The sequence below is a fragment of the Channa argus genome, chromosome 19 (genome assembly GCF_033026475.1).
Source record: "Channa argus isolate prfri chromosome 19, Channa argus male v1.0, whole genome shotgun sequence".
Lineage (NCBI taxonomy): Eukaryota > Metazoa > Chordata > Actinopteri > Anabantiformes > Channidae > Channa > Channa argus.
The window spans coordinates 11,086,063-11,109,073 of record NC_090215.1 but is presented as its reverse complement, the minus strand read 5'-3'; the positions used below and the strand labels follow the sequence as shown (position 1 = coordinate 11,109,073).

The 23,011-nt window shown below is 39.5% G+C and overlaps 2 protein-coding genes across 2 annotated transcripts; both read right to left on the bottom strand.

Annotated features, from left to right (window-relative positions):
• Positions 1–2,919: 2,919 nt before the first annotated feature.
• LOC137105024 (musculin) lies at positions 2,920–4,721 on the bottom strand. Its single transcript, XM_067486979.1, has 2 exons — positions 4,060–4,721; positions 2,920–3,931 (listed from the first exon to the last, which is right to left on the bottom strand). Exons 1-2 carry the CDS (start codon positions 4,480–4,482, stop codon positions 3,851–3,853), a joined length of 504 nt encoding a protein of 167 aa, XP_067343080.1. The 5' UTR covers positions 4,483–4,721; the 3' UTR covers positions 2,920–3,850.
• A 2,043-nt stretch (positions 4,722–6,764) lies between these two features.
• On the bottom strand, positions 6,765–22,743 carry trpa1b (transient receptor potential cation channel, subfamily A, member 1b). Its single transcript, XM_067486978.1, has 28 exons — positions 22,645–22,743; positions 20,657–20,788; positions 20,175–20,337; positions 19,774–19,949; positions 19,194–19,301; positions 18,883–18,991; positions 18,208–18,353; positions 17,303–17,439; positions 16,373–16,421; positions 15,138–15,237; positions 14,942–15,042; positions 14,373–14,548; positions 13,060–13,224; positions 12,825–12,939; positions 12,395–12,561; positions 11,887–11,977; positions 11,709–11,768; positions 11,499–11,591; positions 10,825–10,895; positions 10,480–10,636; positions 10,237–10,326; positions 9,732–9,901; positions 9,521–9,650; positions 8,875–9,057; positions 8,633–8,701; positions 8,423–8,524; positions 8,226–8,344; positions 6,765–7,911 (listed from the first exon to the last, which is right to left on the bottom strand). The coding sequence occupies exons 2-28, from the start codon at positions 20,750–20,752 to the stop codon at positions 7,698–7,700; spliced, it is 3,357 nt and encodes a 1,118-aa protein (XP_067343079.1). The 5' UTR covers positions 20,753–20,788; positions 22,645–22,743; the 3' UTR covers positions 6,765–7,697.
• Positions 22,744–23,011: the final 268 nt, after the last annotated feature.

Below are 23,011 nucleotides of genomic sequence, written 5' to 3'. Positions count from 1 at the left end.
CCCAATCACCTATCTAACAGAAGAGTGTGTCATCTCTACAGAATAACAGGAAGTCTCGCGCACAACAAGATTTCCATCTCTCTGCATCGGTCTCTCTCCCTTTCACATTTACACTCCAGAGGGCAATAATACACATTGTAGAGGCTGTATGTATGCGGTATGCTGGATGTAAGTAGGCCAATCTTCAACAGCAAATGATCTGTTTGGTTTTAGTGGCTAATTCAACACGGAGCTGAGGGATAATGGTTGAAATTAAGCATTTTCAGGTAACATTGTCCTTAATACAGGACATATTCTGGATTTTACCTATTGCCGAAAAAATCCAATGAAAAGAACAGAAATCAATACATTGGTTGGTGTCTTGCATGCATAAAAATATCTGACACCAGAAATACACACTGAAGTAAATAATTCCCCAATGATAACAAAAAGTTTAAATATTTCTTTCAGTACATTTACAGAAATGGAACAAAAACCTGAAAACCGAAATTCTGAACTGATAAAACAGATGCACTTGTGCACTCACAAACTCATGGGAACCTTTTAGTGACCTTCAGCAACACAAGCACTTTCTCCCACTGCTTCCTCCAGCCCAAGTCCAGCTTTGGATCTGATGCAAGTATCTTTAAAGTTCATAAGTTCATGGGCACATTGTTAGAGGTGTTCTGTTTCGGCAACACTTGACTTCACAAAGTGAGTGTGATTAGAGCTGGTCATCAAAAATAATCATCCGCCCTGCATGTTGCACTGCTATTCCATAATTGCATCAATTTTTAGAAAAGCCCAACTGGTAACATAGGTTCAAGGATCAGCATTTTCATACGTGGAAAGAATGGATTTTCCAAACAAAGCATACATGCTGAAGAGGAACTAATCTTTCCATTGGGAAGTGTATACATTAGGCAAACATGATTGAAATAGTTTGGGATTTACTTTCTCATTAGTGGTATTGAGTGACTGGATATTGAATAACAAACATAATGAAAGTAGGTTTGGAAAGCTCAAAGTGTCCAGACCGGATTCCTGCAGGCTTTAAAGCCTGAAGTCAGTGATTTTGGGGCAGCTACAAAGGCAGTCTCACTGAACCTCTAATGTTGGCTTTGGACCTATAGTTCCTTCCTGTTCATGGAAATTCTTCTACAAAAAAATAAAAAAATATTTCAGCGCAAAAAAAAAAAAAAAGTTAAATTGTGCAAAGCTTTGATGGTTAACAGTGGTATTTTATATCAAAGCAACGTGTTTATCCTGAATTTATTTGACCTGAATAGTTTGAAAAAAAGAGCTGTTTGAAGACAATATTGGAGTGTAAAAAACAAACACATGGCAAAAAGGTAAATGAACAGTTGTATTCTCATTTATTTATTCACGTAAAAACAAATTATGTTTGTGCATAGAGAAAAAGGGATTAAGGCTAAGGCTTCCCAAATACCAATATAAACTACTGTGGAATGCACGGAAAGTTCGTCTTTGTTGTGACCATGTCGACCATTGTGAAGCTCTGCTGCCCTCTGCTGGACATAAAGGTCTATGGCGCTTCAAAATTATGATCGTTCACAACAAGAAGCTACAAACTGTTCTGTTCTGCATCTCCCAGTAGACACACGCATGTTCATGTTTGTGTTGAAAATGTTGCATTTTTTAAGACCCTCTCACGAATCAAACAGCAAGAAATAATTAATATTAAGAAACCTGTATATCTCTGCTGTATACTTGTCTGAAAGTGCCTGCTATTGTGCTTCCAGAAACAGTTAAAAAGCAAAATATATATTACAGAATAAAAACACAAGTGTTAGTAATATTTTTAACAATTGTCCACAATATGACAATGAGCCAGCATGTCAAATTAGAATAGGTTGTTTGTGGCACATAAAACATGACCAAACATTTTATGTAAAACTGTTACTTCAAGCACTTTGAACATTTTAAAGATGCAATTATTAAAAAAAAAAAAAAAAGCACTTTTCTTTGAACAGGCTCTGCAATGTTTGCTCATTGTCATGGATAGTTTTTTCGTCCTGAGATTTATTATTTTAAATGTCTCCATTAAAGAGCCCTGCTATACTGGATATGAAGTCTGCAAATTAACGGTTTTAACATTAGTAGAAGTTATAGTAACTGACTGGAGGAGACACACGGTATCACGACAGTGCTATGTTCACGTTTGTCACCACTAGATGCCACTCACGCAACATTACAGAAACTTCACCTGAAGCCACTGGAGCATTGTGTCATGTTGGCCAAAGGCCCTTTGTTGCACCAGTCAGCCTTGTCATGAACTGACACAAACAACATTAGATTTGATTGAAACCCAAAGTTTCACTACTACAGAATGACAACAGCTCACTGTGGCTAATCAGTCAAACATAATCATTTTGTTGATCCAACATGTTTTATAGAAATTGACAAATAAAAAGAGCCACATCAGACGTTTACAAGTTGATTTCTCGTTTGCCACATTTGATGTGGATGTTGCAAGAATGGAGACAAGCCGAGTGTGAGAAGACAGCTCATTAGCTGTTCAGGTCCAGCGGAGTGGCTGGTTTGTCCCTGGAGATCTGTTGAGAGTTCTGGGAAACACGCCCACATGCCAACAGCTGCAGCTCTACATGAACCTGATGAAAACTCTTCCTCTTCTCTTTTTGTCTGTTTCTTCATCTAAAGTACGTTGTTAGTCTGCCACATCAGACTGCCTGGCTATGGATTTCCATCCATCTGTACTCACCTCATTTGGGGGTTTAGCTGAATAAAAGGACTCCCAGATCAAGAGATCACTGTTGGACATTCTGTATGTGTGACTGTGTGTGTGTGTGTGTGTGTGTGTGTGTGTGTGTGTGTGTGTGTGTGGGGGGGGGGGGGGGGGGGGGGGGGGTGATAAGTGGGATTATCTGTCTAAAAGACAATTTCAGCTTCCTCCTGGGTTTATGTGTAATGTTTCTTTATAAATTTAAACATGGAAAGTCACGTCGTAGGATTTTTCAACATAGTATATTTTTGTGTGCCATCAGCTCACTCATTTTATAATTATAAAGAATGCGTATATATGTATATAATGTCTGCATCTGTAAACACTTTCCAAGTCTTTCCGTTGTATTACAGGCACAAATGGCACACATCTGATATTTTTTATTGGGTAATCACGTGTATGAATGCAGATCGACTGCCTACTTCTATTTGAAACCATCAAGGTTCAAAGAGGTTACTGCGTATTTCAAGTCACTTGACAACCTGTGCCTTGACTTTAACTAAACACACATGGCATGCTGCTAAATCTGAGAAATAACAAAGTTTCACATCTAAAAATAAAATAAAATAAAAACAACTAGACTTTTGCCTAAAATGCAAACATTTTAAAACACAAATACTATGTCATCACACAATAAATAGATTTGAATTTTAGTTCATGATAAGGCTCGTGATCCTGCATTAAAACAGCAAACTGGATAACATTTCACATGTTGGCTACAAACACTGAAACAGACTGTATATGACAGGCAGAGTTCATAAAACCATCATAGATCAATAAGGTTTTGTGATCATTTTGTGATGTTTAATTATAAACATTGATCTATATATTGATGTCCTTAAAATAAAAATTCAAAGGTTTAAAAATGAAATAAAAAGAGGATAAAAAGGTTACACTCAGTGTAAACATGCCATAATAATGATTTCAGCAAACATGCACTCAACAAACTATAGTTTTGTGTTCAAAGTCTTTGTCTAGACATGGTGCCAAAAAAGCAGATATATTTTCAAAGGCGAGCCCCGGACAGGAGGGTGGTCTGTGTCAACTCCTCTCACTGTCCTCACGTGGTAGTAGAAGAACTAGAGCTGGTTCCTGTAAAGAGGCGGCCTAAGCTGTAGCTCCACAAAGTCTTACAGGGGGTGAGATATCTTGTTCCTCTGATCGCCCCGCCATCATGAAAGGCCAAGTCTGGTAAAGCGAAACACAACAGATTTATTAGACACATCGCACATATCATCAGGGAACATGCAAGAGCAGACGAGGTGTAATTTGTAAGATGTTACAAATGAGACCCCAGCAAAGGTGCGTCTTCATACCAAACTGACTGGATGCGCAAAGCTGCTCTCGAATCGGTCGTCCTGCAGAAGCTGTCTGAGGTGAGAGATGTAGCTCGAGGCAAGTCGAAGCGTGTCCAGTTTGGACAGCTTGGTGTCCGCCGGTACCCAGGGCAGGCTGGTTTTTAGTCTAGAGAAAGCTTTGCTCAGCACCCTCATCCGCGCCCTCTCCCTCGCATTGGCCGCGTTTCTCTGCGACTGACGCGCCTCCTTCTGTTGCGCCTTGGAGAGCCTGCGCTCCTGCTTGGTTCTCCCGTCCACACCTTCGTCATCCAACTCGTCATCAGAATATCGGTTGTGTCTATAGCAGGTGATTTTCCGTGTAGTCCTCTCTAAAGGCTCTTTAATCCGTCTGTGATATGTCTCATAGTCCTCAGCATCGCTTCCTGCAGAGCCAGTGGACATGGCTGCTCCACCTGCGCCTTGGAGACAGACAGAATTGCCACTATGGGCACAACTCTTAAGAATCTACAAAAAGGTTAGAAGATGACAGACTATATTATCTTTTAAAATGCTCTATATGTAAAAATACAACTTTTTTCTCCCCGAAGCCCAAAACAACGAGATAGCAGGAGCTCAGGCCTGAAATGTGCAGCTCTCCCTTCTTGCTTAGCTACCCCTCTAATTTAAGTGTCCTAGACTTCTGTACATCTGTACATTTTTTTCTCAGTATTTCTCCTCCCCCTTATTCCTCCAAGCCACTATGATCTCAGTGAGACCACAATCATGTCTGCCTGTGTAAACTGTCAAAGACTTACGTTGCCCTTGTGCAACTGGATAACTGGATAAAAAGGAATGGATGATTTTTGGTGAATCTAGTGATACGGGTTATCAAATTGCAAACACCTCCTGATTATACTGATCAGAAATTAAATGACATTTTACAGGTGGGCATGACTTCTCTGACCCAGGCAAATTTCAGTGCAATGTTTACAGATGAGCATGTATTGTAAACAATTCTTAGGTTTGTCAGAATCCCAGATGTGTTTTGGTAATAGAAATGTCTTGGGGACCTTATCAAAAGTGTTTAATCCTTTGCTGGTTTCACAGAGGGATTGGGTTTCTGCAGATGGAGCAGACTTTCACACGCAGCCTGCGTGCATCGAACCCAGCTGTTATCGGTTCCCATGACATCTGGAGTGTTGGCATGACACGGGTGTGGCAGAGGCAGGGGGGCACTGTCTTCATTCCCATAGTCCCACAAACACTTATACTGTGTAGCTTTTGCTTTTGTTTTGTGCCTATGAAACATGGAGATTAATCACTGTAATGTACATTACTGTAGACTAAGATTTAGGAGTTAAGCTAAATAAGTAAAAGACTGAGGTCCAGGCCTTTAAAGAAGCTGCAGGAAAAAGAAAGAAAGTCAAAATGTGCATGAGATACAGAACCATGTTCCCTGGAAAATGTCAGAGAAAGAAATACTGCATTTCCAAAACTCTACCCTGCACACACACAAAAGCAAAGTAAAACCCAGCATAAGAAATATTATATTCAAAATTCAAAAGTAAATCTTTGGGGAAAACATGGAAAATGTTTTGAGGTGTGGGAGCAAAGTTTCTTGGAACAAATGGAATGTTCCATTTCCATTCAGTACTTACAGACACTCCCCCTCTCTTTTCTCAAGATATCCCCTGTCCCTGTTAGCTATTACCCCACATAATATGTGTGAAATTTAGTTTTTTATGACAATATAAAGACTCTGCCAAGAATTACCTAAATGCACTTGAGATGCATGCTGGATTTTTGGTAGCTGGCCATGCCAGGGTGACTAGAGGAAGGAATTATTCTCTGAATGTTGTACTTTACTCCCAGAGTTCCCAGGATGTTGTGGGATGTATAACAGCACGCTTGTTTGAATATCATATCATTTATATTTTATAACTGATTTATAATGATGCTCCACATTAAATTTACAATGTGATTTTAACCTGCACTGTAGCTTTCAACTGCTCATATCTCAACCTCTCCTGGACCAAATCTTACCACTAAACTAAGTATAAAGTCCCACACTTACCTCAAACCTGCTTTTCTGTGCAATTTTCACAATATGTGACTTCATCTTGACCATGGACGAATGCTCTCAAATTATCCTTGGATGTCAGCGCCTCAAATAGGCTTCCATCTAAACCCCTGTCTCTGTGTCTGTCAGTGAGCTGTACGGCTGAAAACACACTTGACGGCTGAAGCTGAAAGGCCCTGATCCAGGATCGAATAGATTATGGATGATTAAGGATGAATTATAAATAGATGATTGCCATGTGACATATTTCAATGCACTGCTTCATTTACTATTAACTGAGAAGCAGGTTGACATAAAACACTCTCATTAGTCAAACTGTAGCTGTAACTCCTTAAGTAAAAACAGAAAATATTGTCCAAAACATGAGTGTAATTGATAGTTACATGGTTCCTGCATTTACCCTGGGAATAATTAAATTCAGGGCCAACAGTAATAAATATCACTTGAAGCTCAACTATAAGGCAGAGCTAGCATTTGTCTATCAACAAAGACTTTTAGGGGTCACAACCTCTATCGCGGCCCGACGCTAGAGAAGCAGAGGGACAGGTGCAGGCTCATGATGTCAAATGCCTTTCTGTGTTCTCTCCCAGTGATCTGTAGTTCCCATGATCGCTACAGAAGCAGCTCGGACCCCAGTGAAGACAGCAGTACACAAATTAGTGGCAATAGTCCATCATGAAGTTCTTTTAATGGTTGTGTCATACATCGAAATACTGTACTTCCTGTCTGCACATGCACAGCTTTTTTTTTTATTGAGGTGGCCAGACTGGGGCACAGATATTCAAACACAATTGAGTAAACTCTAATAATAATGGCTTTATAAAGTAACTTATGTAATTTATGTAGTCTGCCATTTTTAACTCCAGTCATAAACATCATCCGGGAACAGTGTAATAAAACATGATTTCTTCATTTTTAGCCTCACATTTTGGTCAATTCTCTTTGTGCTAAATCTGCCTGCTACTTTCACACTCAGGCAGGAGGTAGCACTTGGGGTAGCCGGTCATATTTTGGGGATACTCCTCTGGCCCTGCACCTACAGGGGAATACTGCTGTCTGTTTTTAAGTAAAATTGAGAGTTTCAGACCTTCTACAACAATAAGTGGCCCACACGTTATTCACAAGAGCTTACATAGAATCACTTATCATGCAGCAGGCCTACATGTCAATTTTGGGACAATGCAAATTTGTCACGTCAATTTTTTCCTCTCAGCTCTCTCACATGTTATAATTCTGTCTGTATCACCAATGGGCCTCACTTACTGTGACAAAAACAATTTGATGAAACCCAATGTGCATCACACATTTTATGGATAAAAATGTTAAAACACACATTCCTTCATTATTATTATTAATCATATTTATTTGATAAGGTAGGAGAAAAAGAGAGACATGAGATAAATAAGAGAGCTCATATTTGAAGCTAAAGCTTTACCCATTTGAAAGCCAGGGGCAGAGTTTTGATATGACTTACATTGTGCAGTATTTCTATAATAAGGTCGTTATTACGTATTTATATATTCATGCAGGCAGTAATTGCTTATTTTGTAAAATGATATAATTGGGGCTATGTTTATATGTGTCTGTGTTATTCTTTTCACTTTCTTTTGGACTCGATGGCTTTTATCAGCGGAACCCAGCGAGACACCATGTGTCCTCTTGGTTTGACCTGACTCAAGTTCGGCCACATGCCGACTTTGACGTTCGCCGGGCCATCGCACTCGTCGGCCTCTGAGTTGATCTCCATCTTCTGGATGATGAGCTTCAGGAGACTGTGCTGCTTCTCTAGCATGCTTGACATCTCTTTCATTCTGGAGAAGAAGACATTAGTTATTTTAGCTCCGTTACGCTTGGAGAGGCTGAAGTTTACTCTAGAGAAGGATTCAGTGAGTCAGAAATGTTTGTGACATGGACTTTTTTTCTATTGATCCACTAGGGGACGCTGATGCATCGAAAACAACTATTACATTGGCCATTCCACACAGTTTAGTTTATACTGTGCATGACAGTTTTGTGTTTTTATTGTTTTTATGCTCTATAATCATAAATGTAATTCATCTTACTATAATGTTTTATCAGTAAATTGACTCTCTTACGTCACAACGTGCACTAGTTTGTGGTTTACCTGTATTTTTGCTTCTTAAGCTCATTCTCTAACAAAGAGCAGTTCTGAGATTTGGCCTGCAGCCGACTCCACACTTCATTTGTTTCATCTTCACCCAGGATTAATTCTTTTAAAAAGTGCTGTGAACAAAGTGAGCACACGGTTACCGGACAAAAGTAACAATGGGTGGTACAGTATGTATTTTGTATTGAGCATACCCTGGAGCACTTGCGGTTGGGGTAGACGGTGATGGAGGGTTTGTCGACTCGTTTCATAAACCAATAAGGAAGCTTATCTTCCAGAGCTGTGTGGAGGTCAATCTGGGGTTGAAAAAGTCAAATTTTCAGACTCTGGGAAGAAATTCTCTATTGACAAGCTCTGTAAATCCTTTTTTAATTTTAAAGAAATATAATCATTCAAACACATACCTGCATGGCAATTCTTTTTAGTGCAGCATTTCTTTGTACTTCTGCAATGTCTCCAACTGCTAAACCAATCTATAGGACAAACAAAGTCATATAAGAACTTGTATTAAAAGATATGAGCTGCACATCAAATGGCAAATGAATGAAAAATAATAGAAGTTCAACAGATTTCCTTAATGAACAAAAATCATTTTTGGTACAGATGGAGGGACAGGGTTAACTATGGGCTGTCAGGACATGCTTACCATCAGGTTCACTAGCAGTATTGGCATGAGCAGAACAAAGGCTACGAAAATGAAGTAAGTCAGGAGACCAAAGGGAAGTTCATTGTTTAGATACGTTTCAAGGAAGTTATTCTGGTAGTTCAGCTCCCCAACCATCATCACAAAGGTCTGCATCACTGAGAGCGGCACGCTGTCAAACTGTCTCTGAAGGTAGAAAAGGATCCCAGCGTTATCCATCATAGTTTAATTCTGCAATTTTCCCACTTTGTGTTTTGTACACATTACAAATAGAGATAACTGTAATCTAAAAATGTGTCAAAATGTCCAACTTTTCCTGTACAATATTTCCTTTCTGCCCACATTCACCAATGACATCTTTAACACGAATGGTTTATCGTAGCATTTGCTGAGCTGATTCATACTAGCAGACGAGCAGCAGTCTTTCCCTATTAATGCCCAAACGCTCTTTTATCCACCTCCACTATAAATTCTGCTTTTAGCTCTACCACCAATAATAGAATGACTGTTGCTTTTTCAAAAATGTACTCAATTTAGTACTGTCTCACTGAGGCTGGAAACCTCCTTTGCAAAGGAGGCCATGCAAGAAACACTGCAGCCTCTTGAGCCTACTTTCGAGTTTTTCACTACTACTCTTTTCTTCTCCTACCTGGTTTAGCATCAGAGCGTGGAAAGCCAGTCCGAAGGCCAACATCAGGTACATGAACAGCATCACTATGCGGACCAATGTCTTCATGATCTCCCCAAACATCACAACATAGATGCCAACACCCTCAAACCTAAACAAGGGAGCAGAATTATACCAGATAATGCATGTGGGTGATGGAAAAGACATTACAATACAACAAAGAGAATAATACCTCTGAAGATAGAGGAGAAATCCAATCCAGGAGTTTAAAACAGCAATTGCCCCAGCTTGCCAATGTAAAGAACCCTCTGCATTAAACATGACAGGGATGATGTACAGAAGAGCAAAGACAGCTGAGAACCAGTCACAGTGGTTGGAGTAATCCTTCAAGTAATTCCAGCGCTTTCATGTGACAAGAAAAGAGAAATCAGCAGAAACACAATACAAATAAATCTTGTTCTGTAGACAACCTTCCTGGTTATTGTTGGCCGCATTGCAAACATACTAGCAACATTCTAACTGGATATTACTGCACATATGTGGGAATTTTTCTTGGAGCCATATCAAAGGGTTCAATGTGAAGGTGACATTGTGACAATAGGCATTCAGTGATCGTGCAGATATAAATCAGAATGTGATCTTGCACACCTGACTGCTAGTGTTCACACAGACCTGGTGCTACAGATTTATGGGCACATGCTTCGTGATTCGTGGTAATGCCACTTATATAAGAGTACCTGCTGTGATATCTGCACCACTTCCTTCGCTATGCAGTAGATGTTCATGATCAAGACCATCACCATACAGAAGGTCAAAAACAGACTTTGCTGTGAAACAACAAATTTGGCACTTAATTAATATGTATGATACATATTTTGTGTCATATCACCTAAATAATCTGTTATTTATATTTTAACAATCTTAAGTTACAAATACACTAACAGAACTACTGCAGTATTACTACTGATTAGCATTAGTACCTCTTTAAAAACCGTGGGCACCATGGAGATACTGTGCTCGCCTGTGTCAGTTGTGTTCATCGTGGGCCTAAGAGTCACTATGAGTTGAGTCAGGGGCATGAGGCCTAACAAGTACATAAACATGTTGAGCAGATGGGCTGTGCTCCCATATGCAATCCTGTGGATTAATACCAAAAAAGAGACATTTATGTAAAAAAAGATCTCATTAGAAGGGGAATACAGTATTGCATATATGAATAAAGTATAATGCTTCGCTGGTTCGGAAGAGATTTAATTATGCTTCTTGCAATGTGATGAGTAGTCAGAAAGCTAAAATATTACTCTCAGGGGTTAAACCACACACACCACTTCATTCGCAGGTACTTTTTGCAGACAGGGTGGTTGAGGAGCTCAATGCGGTTATACAGCACCATTGCCTGCAGGAAGGAAAAGCAAGGCCACTGTTAACAGCACATTGTGGACACCCCACACCACCCACGGTGGAGGCAGCTTACCTGCTGCTCCTATCCCTCTCTCTTTGGACACAAAATCACAAAAGGGCCAAGTTGCACAACAGCAGGAATAGGTTTTATTTTTCTAATTGTTAAGATACCCAGAAGAATGAGAATCTGAAGAAAGAAATTGGCTTTGACACAATAATGACTACATGTCACCTTCAGCTGTGTTATCAGCTGATACTACTTGTTAGTATATGTACAGGTGGCAGAGCCTGAGAGAACCACACTATTACACTTCACCAAGCAGCATAATGAAAATAAAACCTCTTATGAGGATGCCTACGCAGCTGTCACTGCATAAAAACGGATGCAGAAAAGTGTGACCACTATCCCTTATAGTTGAATAGGCAACTCATGATCAGATGATGTTGTCCATGGAACATCAGTCTACAGAATGAACAGTGTCTCATTAAAAGAGCGCATGTGACTACATTAGAACATTACTGCTCATCATTCATATAGATCATTTGCATTCTGCTGCAATAAAGTCACTGAACATACCAGGAGAAAAAAGTGGCTTACGTTGAGGGCGGCTAGTGGCTGGAAGTCCAAGGACTTGTCAGTTGGCTTTTCCTTTTGAAGGGGAGCTTGCAGCCACCTGAAATCGTATTCAATCTACACCACATAACAATAGTTTATATACATTTTATATATATGTTACATTACACAATATGTATGTAGTTACTGTGTGTTAGAGAGTATTGTGGTGTTTTGATTGTACAGGTGAGTTACATGGTAGTCAGGACTGTTGTGGTCATCGTCAGATTCCTTCACACTGCGGTCCAACAGATGCTATGGAGGAAAGTAGAAAAACAGTGTGACATAGAGAGACTGCAGAAAGAGAGGAGCTGTGATGTGCACACAGATTGTTGATAGAAATGATATTTTTTTTATTTCTCAGCGGCCAAACCTTATAAGTCTCAGGCTGAAACTCAATCATGTCTAATATGGGACATCGCTGACCTGAGCCGGGTTTGAACAGACTCAAAGCCTCAGTACATCTGATGAAAGATACACAGAAATAAATCTTAAAACCAATATGAGGTGTGTAAAAATTTTGTATGTATGTGACATCTCTACTCTAATGTAGCATGAATGATGGGTTTATCAAATTCATATAACCCTAAAAACAATGGAAAACCAAAATATAGGCTTTAATGGGTAGAGACAAGCTGTTTCTTAACCTAAGTAAACATTTGAAAATCACTGAGATTATCTGAAAAATACATCATTGCAAAGCCCCGATTCTTTTAAATTAAGTTAAACTTTATATCTTCATGTTACATGGCAGCAATGAAATGCTGGATAAATTCATAAAGTTTTTAAAAATGCATCGCAAATGTATTTTACAGTGCGTTTGCTCAGGATGCGTCTCTTTCTTTATCATGTCTCTACGGAACAAACATTTGTGTTGATACCTGTCACTGTCAATTACAGCGTTCACCACATCTTTTCTCCCGTTTTGCAGAGCTTCATGAAGGAAAGATGTGTCATTCTTATTCAAGACGAGCTCTGCTCCCCGAGCCAGCATGAGCCTGACTGCGGCCACATGCCCCTGTCTTGCAGCTAGGTGAAGCGCAGTGTTCTGGTATACGAATACATAACACGAGAAAAGTACAGTGCATTTATAATAGAACATACGAACAGACATATGTATTATTCAGTGCTACTTGTAGTTATTAGTGCCGTGGTTTTCAGAAAACAGCTCAACATATTTAGAATTGTATATGGAAATATTCATGAACTGCTATGCTTATGGTGTCAAAACTGCCCTAAGATGTTTTGACAGTTTAAGATGAATCATGGGTTTGGATAAAGTTGAACTTTTTCAAAAGTGGTCATACATACCCCATCCTCATCTGTTTTATCTAATAACTTGGGATTGGCTGACAGAAGAATCTCAATTGTTTGTGTGTATCCTTCAGATGCAGCATGGTGAAGACAAGTCAAGCCCTTGTAATCACTGCAAACCAACAGGAATCAGTCACATGTATGAAGCTTGTTTACAGATTTGTTTGATTAGTTTTTATCTCTGATGTTTTGTGGATCTATATTTCCTCTCGAAGCACTTGTTTGGGCTTACCTGTGAAACAGTGCTCCTTTACGCAGCAGCAGCTGTATCACCTTGGTGTGCCCCTCTTTAGAAGCCAAATGTAGCGGTGTCAGGCCCCGTTCGTCACCCTCATTTAGCAAGCGAGAGTCTGTGATGGACTCCAGTAATCGGTGACATGTGTTGATGCGCCCATACCTAAAAGAAGAGAGGACTGACTGAACAAGAAACATGAGGTTGTGAAATGTATATATTATCTGTTGCCCACCTAAAGAGAATTTTTGTGCAAAGCCCACAGCACAACTAAGCCTGAGGTGAGGAGCAGTTACAGCAGAGATCCTCTTGGCAAATTAGTATCTTGATCAAAGCTGTTTAAGATGCTGTTTAAGGGCTTGAACTTGGAGCTCAATAGCTACGAGGCGATTGAAGATTGTTAATGAATACTGCTGTAAACGGCGAAAAGATGTCAACAGAACTGACATATTGGCATTTTCCATGCTCTGTTTTCATCTCTGAACCTTTTCCGAAATTCAGCAGCAGCACCTTCTATCGATGCGGTGGGACAGGTGCCTCTAAGTATGACATCACAGGGTGACCTTCATTTTCCCTATAGTTCTAATATAATCTACTGGATAAAAAAATCAATAACAGTAATGTTGGATGTCCAGTCATTTCACACTATTAGTAATTTTCCTTTATATATGTGACTCGTTAATGGATTTCCATTCTTGTGACAATTCCACTGGGTCACTCTGTAATAGGTATGTCAAGGCAATTGATCTTCAAAAGACTTCAGATTAAAGAACTTTCTCACTGGATTAGAACAACTGAACAGCATGGAAGATGGTCTAAATGCAGATAGGAGAGTCTTAAGGCAAAGCCTCTTGAAGACACACTCAATATTGTACAACCCCTGCGGTGTCATCGATCAATAAACAACATTTGTGACAGAGTAACTAGAAGCCCATTGTAATAAGCTGCCAGTGAAGCTGGGTTTTTTTGACATGGGGAGCTGCATGGGAAGCTACATGTTCTACTTAATGAGATCATTTCCATAAGAAATTGTGTAATTCTGTTTTGAAAATAACGGCTTACAACAGATTCTACAGGGACACCATTTCATACGTTACAACATTAACAATGCATCTTTAAACTAACATTAAAAATATAAAAGGACTATATGCAGTGCATTCCACACAAATCCATGTCAGCAGCAGTTACATTGCTGACACCTCTTTGAGCAAACTTGCAAAGTTTGAGAAACTTTGAGTGACAACCAGGTCAAATTAGTACTTTTTAGTTCAATGGTATGGAAAGTTGTGCCTTCAGGGATTAATTGAACTCACTGAGCAGCAAAGTGCAGAGCAGACTTCTTGTCCTTGGACTTGCATGCGAGGCCAACCTGCCCTGAGAGGCCCAGCATGTTCTTCACTGAGTCATGGATACCCAGCCTGCAAGCGTAGTGGAGTGGGGTGCAGCCCTCATTATCCTCGCAGCTCAGCAAAGCCTTCACACTGTTTTTCTAAAGTTAAACACATTGTTTTGATACATTATGATGTACATTGCAAATACTTATACTTATACTGAAAAAAATAAATCCACACACTGAGACTTAAGTATGCTGCAGCAGTCATAAATGGTACATATACACTAAATCTACAGTTACACACACACGCACACACATGTTTAGAATAAATAAACCATATTATGATTTGGTGATAGTTTTAAATTATCATCTGGCTTAGTGAGAGTCTAATGAACTTCACCAGCTGCCCTTTAATACATGCAGACTGGCTCAGTTGATCAAGGACAGTTAAGTCATTTGATTCCAGTCTCTTAATGTCTGCTAATGTTTGTCTAAGCAGCATGCTCAAAATTTGATGTCCTCCAAACAGAATACATTATTTTAAAGTACCTGCAGTATTTCTTCCGGGAGATTCTTTAGACCCTTGGGCTGCAGAATGGCCAAGTGAAGGAAGTTACAACCGCATCTGTCTTTCACATTTACAATGGCCCCTATAAACATGGCAATGGATGATGCATTATTAATCGCTCTTGCAAATCTTACAAGCATTGAACTTGGAGTTGTGAAGTACATGAGTGGAGCTCACCTTTTGACAGCAATAGAGCCACAGTTTTCCATGCTCCACAGCTTGTAGCCAGCAGCAAGGGAGAGTGACCTTTACAATCAATGCTGTTTAGGTCTGCACCCTGAGGAAAGAATGCTCTAAAGCTTTAACACTACCTCATTAATTAACACATTAATTTTAACACGTATTGCTGTCATTACTTTAAACAAATTAGACCGTTGTGGGAAAAGTAGCCAAGCTTGTTTTAATTAGTACACTGCAAATGCTAGACATGCTAAAAATACAATTAAAATTGCATACAGTATATACATTTCAAATTGTCAGGATAGTTTATGGCAGAAATTCCATATTCTGCATTTTTCATTTTGTCATTTTAATAGAGTCTTAGTAAAATCAAAGATTTTGGACAAAATTCTAAAAGGACTAGTGAAACAGAATGTTTATTTGCTCACTTGTATCTGCTGTCGCTAGCAGGCACCAACTAACTATAGAAGCCTATTGCTGACAATGTCCTTGATGTCCTCTCACATCATATTATTCCATAAGCTTTCTGTAAATCTATGTTATATCTATGTATGTGTTCTGTACACATGACATCTACTGCCTATAGTGTTGCTTGTACTGAGGTTCTTTTTCTTGCATATCTTGTGTTACTGTATATCAGTAAAATTGGATACAATGTGATTCCTAGTAAAATAAGTTGGTAGGACACCAAACTCCAAACTTTGGGAATTCTGCTGCTGACTAGTCTTTGGTGAGAGTTACATTAATGTCAGTGTCTAAAGACCATTTTAGCTTGAAATTAATCATGCTCAGTGTGTACATGTTTATTTCCTGTCACAGTGTTTGCTAACAGAATGAGTTGACAGAAGATAAACTTGGACCCAATCTTTTTTTCCTACTGTAGCAACACAGTTCTGTTTAAATGGATCTGCAGTGTGGAACAGATGGTCTACAAGCATTAACTGGTCCTGTTAACGTTTGATAAGCTGGGGGTGTGTGTTTGAAATTGAAAATGCTGTTTAGTCCAAGCAATGAGAACAGAAATAGACTCGCTGGGTCACTAAATGAAATACAAGGACAGCAAAGACAGCCCTCAGCACAGATGCACACATTTGCCAGTTACTTTAAAAAGTTTTCCCACCTTTGATGCAGTTTAATGCTCTTATGGCAAATAATTAAAAATACTGAAGTTGAGAATGTCCTGTATATAACACGTGGGATGCATATTTGTGTGTGTTGTAGCCCTTATTTACCAAAGAAATGAGGTACTCTGCCAGCTCTGTGTGGTCGAATATTGTAGCCCTGGAAACAGAGATGTAAACACAGTTGATGTTAACCAATCAGACATGATTTTGTGAGTCAAGGTCTTTACCTAATACTAGCTGATGTCACATCAGGACAATCCAATTCTAATTCAACTTTGTTAGAGCACGATATGACAATCAGATGTTTTGTACACGGCTACATTGTCTAGTATTGTAATGGTTCACTTCAGTATTCTAGTGACATTCTGCATCCAGAAAGACTCGAGTAGTGGAAAGAAGATTACTATGACCGAATGACAGTCTGCAGACTTACTAATCTGCAAACCACAGATGATGCTATCTGGGGAATGAAGACAGCATGGCTGTTTGACATCCTACTATCTAATGGTCAGTTGAGTGTAGGCATTTTACTGCACATTAAAGCCATGATGTCAGGAAATTAGTCAAATGGAAAGTGAGGATTTTTGTTTCCACATTTAAATCAAACAGTATCTTGAGAAAGATCTATCCCACTCCTCTTGCCCTTGTATCAGCTCTTACTGTTCTGCTGTGCACACACAAATAACATTTAGGTAAAATCAATGTGGAAATCATATCTTTATTACAGCCACAATCTTGTTTATTATTATCCCAATTAAAGCTCTGTCTGCTGATTGCTATTTCCAAGGGTTTTACATCCTTTTGTTGCCACAGTGTTATAGTGTTGATTTTAGACAGATGGGTTGATCTTTACACAGCAAGAACAAGCAGTTGAGACTCTAACCACATATATTACACATCTACTATACACACATTAAAGGCAGAATCTGCTCTCAACAAACAGTTAGCATATGTACTTGATTTTGGGGAGGTAAACTATTAGTGTGATAAGCTTACTAATTAACACATTACTTTCCACTCAGCTCAGGTTGAGCTCACCTGTGCAGAGGAGTCTGACACGCCCCATCTGTTAGGTTGATTATGTCTTCTACACGGTCAAAGGAGGAGAGCATCAGTTTGACTACCTCAGTAGCACCCTGTGTGCAGGCCAAATGAAGCGGTGTGGACCTGTCATTCTGGACAGCAACAAACATGGACACATTATGAATAATGAATAGATACTGCATAGTAAATATGCACATGATCTGCAAACATGATCATGTGTGCTCCAGGCAGACACACACTGATTAAGACAGAGCATATACAGGCATCAGCATGAACACAGGCACTAACATGTACTCATTTACTGTACACACATGCATATTGTACTGTACACTTCCCCAGTGTAACATCAGCAAAGCGTCTCTTGCAGACTCGCTGGCTGAACACTGGGGGCTGTAACACAAGCCTTTAATGAGATAACCAGGACTGGGAGGATGAGGCCAGCTATTGCTCCACTCAGCTCCATAGTTTAAGGAGAAGTAATTTGTATCAATTTAGCCAACTGAAGCTATTACTGTACTCACTATTCTTGCTGTAGCTGTGGCCAACAGCCCGGGGATAGACATAACGATCATTCTCACATGGGCGTGTTAAACTGTGCTGTAACAGTACATACATTGGCAACCTTTTGCCAGGGATATTCAGAGCAGGTGCAGGAAAATTAGATCTAGATTTGTGAAGAATGCAAATTTAAAATCAAAAGCAAATGCAAATCTGAAATCAAGGTATGAATAGCAGCATGTGCTCTAGCTCCCAGGTGTTCATATGTTTATGATTATGCAAAAAAAACAGCCAGCGCTTTGACAGCCAAATTAATTTCTGCCTTTCTTCACAGCCACTTCGAACATTTATGAGAAATGCAGATGTTTAACCAGTGTGAAGATTCCGTTTTGTGTCAGTACCTGCTGCTGGTCAACTTTGGCCCCGTTAGCGATGCAGAGACGGATGGCATCCGTGTTCCCGCCACGAACAGCCAAATGGAGAGGACTGCTCTTGGACTTATCTAAATAGTTAATGTGGCATGCAATTGAGAGGCCATTCTCCTCTCCTGCCAACAGGGAATGAAACAGTTTGTTACTTGTGAGGGAGATACAAAATTTACATAGAACACAGCTTATAATGAATAATTTTTTATTTGTTAATGTTCGTTGGTATAAACATTTATCTATTTATTCCTGCCACGCCTTCCTTCTTTAACTTTATTATCAGGGTCTTTGTTTTGGTAGTGAAAGGAAGTGATGAGTAATTGTGTTGTAGTAATTCACGATGGGCTTCTGTATACATTTAGAAGGAGCCCGACAGTGAGAATACCCATCAGTTCCACTGCTGAGCAATCAGAGAAATATTCTGTGCTGTTACTAAACCTTTCTCCAACAACACACAATTTACCAAGCAGACCTCCCACTGTGGATAAACACACTGACAGTCTGTGGCATCTGTCCCATTAACAAAGTAGCACAAACATTTTCCAATAAAAAGTCTCTGGAGGCTGAGGTAAAATTTCTCCTTCTTCTTCTTTTAATTGTCAGCACTTTAAATTTTTTGGCAATAGACCATGAAAATTCATTTTGTCATACCGGCCTTTAGGATCACCTCCATGGCTTTCTGTGCACCTGCAAAGGCAGCTGCGTGGATGGCAAAATGGCCAAGCTTGTTCTGTTGGCACAGCTTCGCTCCATGTTTTATCTTTGACAGATAGGAGAATGGATGGAGAGAAAAACAAACGGAGACCATTCTTTGTCAGAGACCAAGCTGCAGAGGGTTGGCTGTCAGTTTAACGCACAGCTATACAATCCATTCTGTACAGTTGGACAGTTATCCTTTACAGACTGGTGCAGCTACACACTACAACTGAATGAATACATGACACCGAAAGCCTTGAACATACCAGCATGCCCAGAGCCTCACAGTTATTGATGGAACAGGCCAGTATCACTGGGTTGTTCCCAAGATCCCCTTCCAAATTACAGTCTGTGGCACTGTAGGACAGCAGCAGCTGTAGAGTGCAGAAATAAAAACTGGTCAAAAGAGTGTGTCCCATGCTGTCCTTACTGTTCTTGACAAATACCTGAACACCTGCATCCTTTATCCTCCACCATGCTGCAATTGTGTCAGGATGTGGGCACCAGCCAAATGCTATGGCGATGACATGACAAGTCTTTCCAACTGAGTTAGGTTTTATCAGATACCGTGTGTGAGCAGGTGTCAGCTGACTTTAGAACAGAGCTGCTGCAGAAAGTGACAAGTTGATAAAAGATCTGATAAAACTACACGGGACAACTGACAACTTAATCTTTACTGGGTAACTGAATGTTTTTGAAAGACTGCTTTATACTCCCCTAAAATTCCCCCAAAACACATAGTTACACAAATCTGTACTTTTTTAAACTGCTGAGCATCACACACTACATGAGGAAACACACCTCATGTAAAATGCTATTACAGCGGGGCATTTTTAACCTCCTCACCTCCACCAGGTTGTTATGTCCTAGGTTGATAGCCAGGTGCAGAGGAGACAGGAGGGCCATGTTGAGAATGTTGGGGTCGGCGCCCAGGTCCATGAGAGCCCTGCAGCTCTCTGGCTTGTTTTTCTCCACTGCCCAGTGTAGGGGCACATTGCCCTGCTCATCACAGCTGTTCAGCTCTGGGATAGGACACAGGAACACATGGAAATACACACAGGAACACACACAAATGCAGATGCGTAAAGATACATACGGCCACCTCTTCTATACTACGTACAGTGTCCGATACATGATGTATATGTATATGTCAGATGCATCTTTAAACAGTATCTGTATTGTGGTGATTTACAATCCACATATTTCATCTGTGTACATCTTATGATTGATTCATGATGCATCCTTACCCTGTGAGTCTATGGCAGTGGTGATGAATTGCATAAGGGTGATGTGGCCCTCTGCGGCAGCGTGATGAAGGGGACTGGCTCCACATTCATCTTTCTCTTTCAGAACCTCTGGGCTCTTCCTTACCAGGTTCTCCAGGAGAGCCAGGTCACCCTTCTCTGCCAACTAGATATTAATGTACAGCACAATAGAGAGAGGAGAGGATTGCCAAGTATTCATAATTGATTCATGTCAGATTTAAGAACAGATTACTTTACAATAACATGCAATAGCTGTTATTCCTTCACAGTTTCCAATTCAATTTTTATAGGCCACTATATTTTTTATTTCTATTTGAATCAAATACTGCAATTCCCAACATTATTATACAGGATTAAACTTGTCATAAGGGTCTACTCAGAACTGAGAGTTTTTAAGTAGGTATTACTACCTAAAATACATTTTCTAAATACCTGTGTTTAATACAATTGGTAGTACACCTCACCTCAAATACATTTAGGCTCACCAGACCTGGATCATCATCTTCTATCACATATGTATAACAGCTGGTCTGTCTGGTGACCTCTCTGCTGAAGTTCATCACTTAACGGACACTGGATACGGGAGTGACTAGTGCCTAGACATAAACACGAACCCATATCAATGCACATAGCCACATACAGAAAAGACCAAACTTCTCGCTTCACAGACATGAAGACACAGACATGAAGACACATGTTTAGACATAAACACATAAAGTACACGCACACAAGCATGCACATATTTATATGCAGGCATCCAAGTTACATAAGTCAGTATGTAAGGAAGAACATAGAGTGTTATGTGACTGAGAGGATAACGATTTAATCCATAGGCTCATCTTGCCAAGAGAGACTGTAGTTGCAGATAATTTTGCCTTTAAGAGAAGATCCACTAAGTGTTCAGAGGTTGAAGCTGTTCGGTTGAATAAAGTAAAATATTCTTCACAACTGGTGACAGCTTGTACGAGTCTATCCCAAATGTCTTTGGGTGAACAGAGATTTGAAATAACTATTTTTATATGTTATACCAAAAATTACATTTTTGGTGAACACATTATTATGGATGTGGCAATGCCTCTGACCCTATGCAGTAGCATTCCCTTGGTGTTAACTGTGAAAAAGATGTTTGTCAGGATTAGAATAGTGGCACAGTTTAATACAATCTGAAGTTCTGAAAAGGGCCTGTGTCTTTACTAGGTCCTTTGGGCTGAACAGAAACATTGTCTTCAGGCAGGAGATCAATAATTAACTCTAGCTCTCTGTGCTGTGGTCACCCTGACAATCAATTTATTACACTTCTCTTCAGGGAGCTGTGAAGATTAGTAATGGCTTGTTCTGACCAGTAGATGAAGAAATCTAATCGCAAAGTAAAACGGTGTGTGTGTGGTCTCTGCTACAGAACAGTACCTTGTTTACACCAGTTAGTGTTTGTTGTAGGTGCACATGTATGTTACAAGACTCAGAAAGTAATACCGTGCAGTTCACCCATGTGTAATAAGACATAGCATAACATTCCCACCTGAGAAAATGTTTCCATTAGGATCCATCAATATTTTAGTACTTCTTAGACTGAAGCTTTGGCTTCACTTAAGTCTTGCCCACAATAAAAAATAATAATAAAGAAAACATAAAAAAAATACTCACAATCACTGACTGACAATAAATGCATTGACTACATCGTCATCTACACATTATTTTACATCTTCTACAGTCTGAATGAATAACTCGCTATATAGCACGTAATGAACAGTGTTGTCTGATTTTCTTCTATTCTGGTGAATAAAATAATGACTCATTGTACTGTATGTAATTCTACTCATCATTTCCGGGGATCAGTGGTAATTAAGTGTCACTGGTTTCTGTAATTGAGCCTGACACTCAACTCTTTCCAGAAGCCATGTACGCAGGAAGTGCACTAATGGGCACTGGTAAACACATTTGAAAAATAAGAAGTACGTATAAATGCATTACATAGTAACATCCTTCCATGCAAGTGATTTGCTTTTATCGTTTAATAATAAATGTTTATATTTAACCATGTACACTCACACCTATGGGAAATATGCTGTTGTTGTCCTTACTTTAATTAAAAATCACTTAATTAACTTAGATTAAGTACAATGACTATTCAGAGCAGTGGCACACTGGACTAATAGATCATGATGTCAAGATAAAATCTCAAGTGATTGATAAATTAATAAAGGACCTATGTAATGAGGACATCTGTTGCTGTGCTCTGTGCTCGGCATATACTTGATGGATGTAACTTACACCCTACACAATCTACAGACTCTAATCAGAGCACTTCAAATATGTTGTCAGATGAACACCTGCTAAAACTTTCAACGTTTTCCAAATTGTGACATTTGTATTAATTGAAATGATCATATTAAGCTCAATAGTCAGTAAAGTTCAAACGTTAAAGGCTAAGTTGATAATATGATTTACTTACTGTGTTTCTCTGATGTTGTTGAGCTGAACAAGCTGAATGCTCTGCTCATCACTGCAATGGGCCTTTAAATAGTGTGGGACGCAAGCTATTTCACTGTCTACCTCCTAATGCAGGCAAGACGCTGCCCCCTGTGACTGTATGGCTCTATGATTTTTTTTTTTTTTTCCATAGGGGAGGCAACCAAGTGTTGTAATGTGATAGAAAATTTGAAATTTGAGGAAACTTGGCAACAATACATTATGCAGCAAATACAATATCTTGCCTATGTTTCATTGCAGTCAATGTGACTGAATGCTCTATAATCTCTTTAGAAGAAATGTGATTTATCTACTTAGACAGTAATGATCAAAAAGTGTCTTTTTTTTTT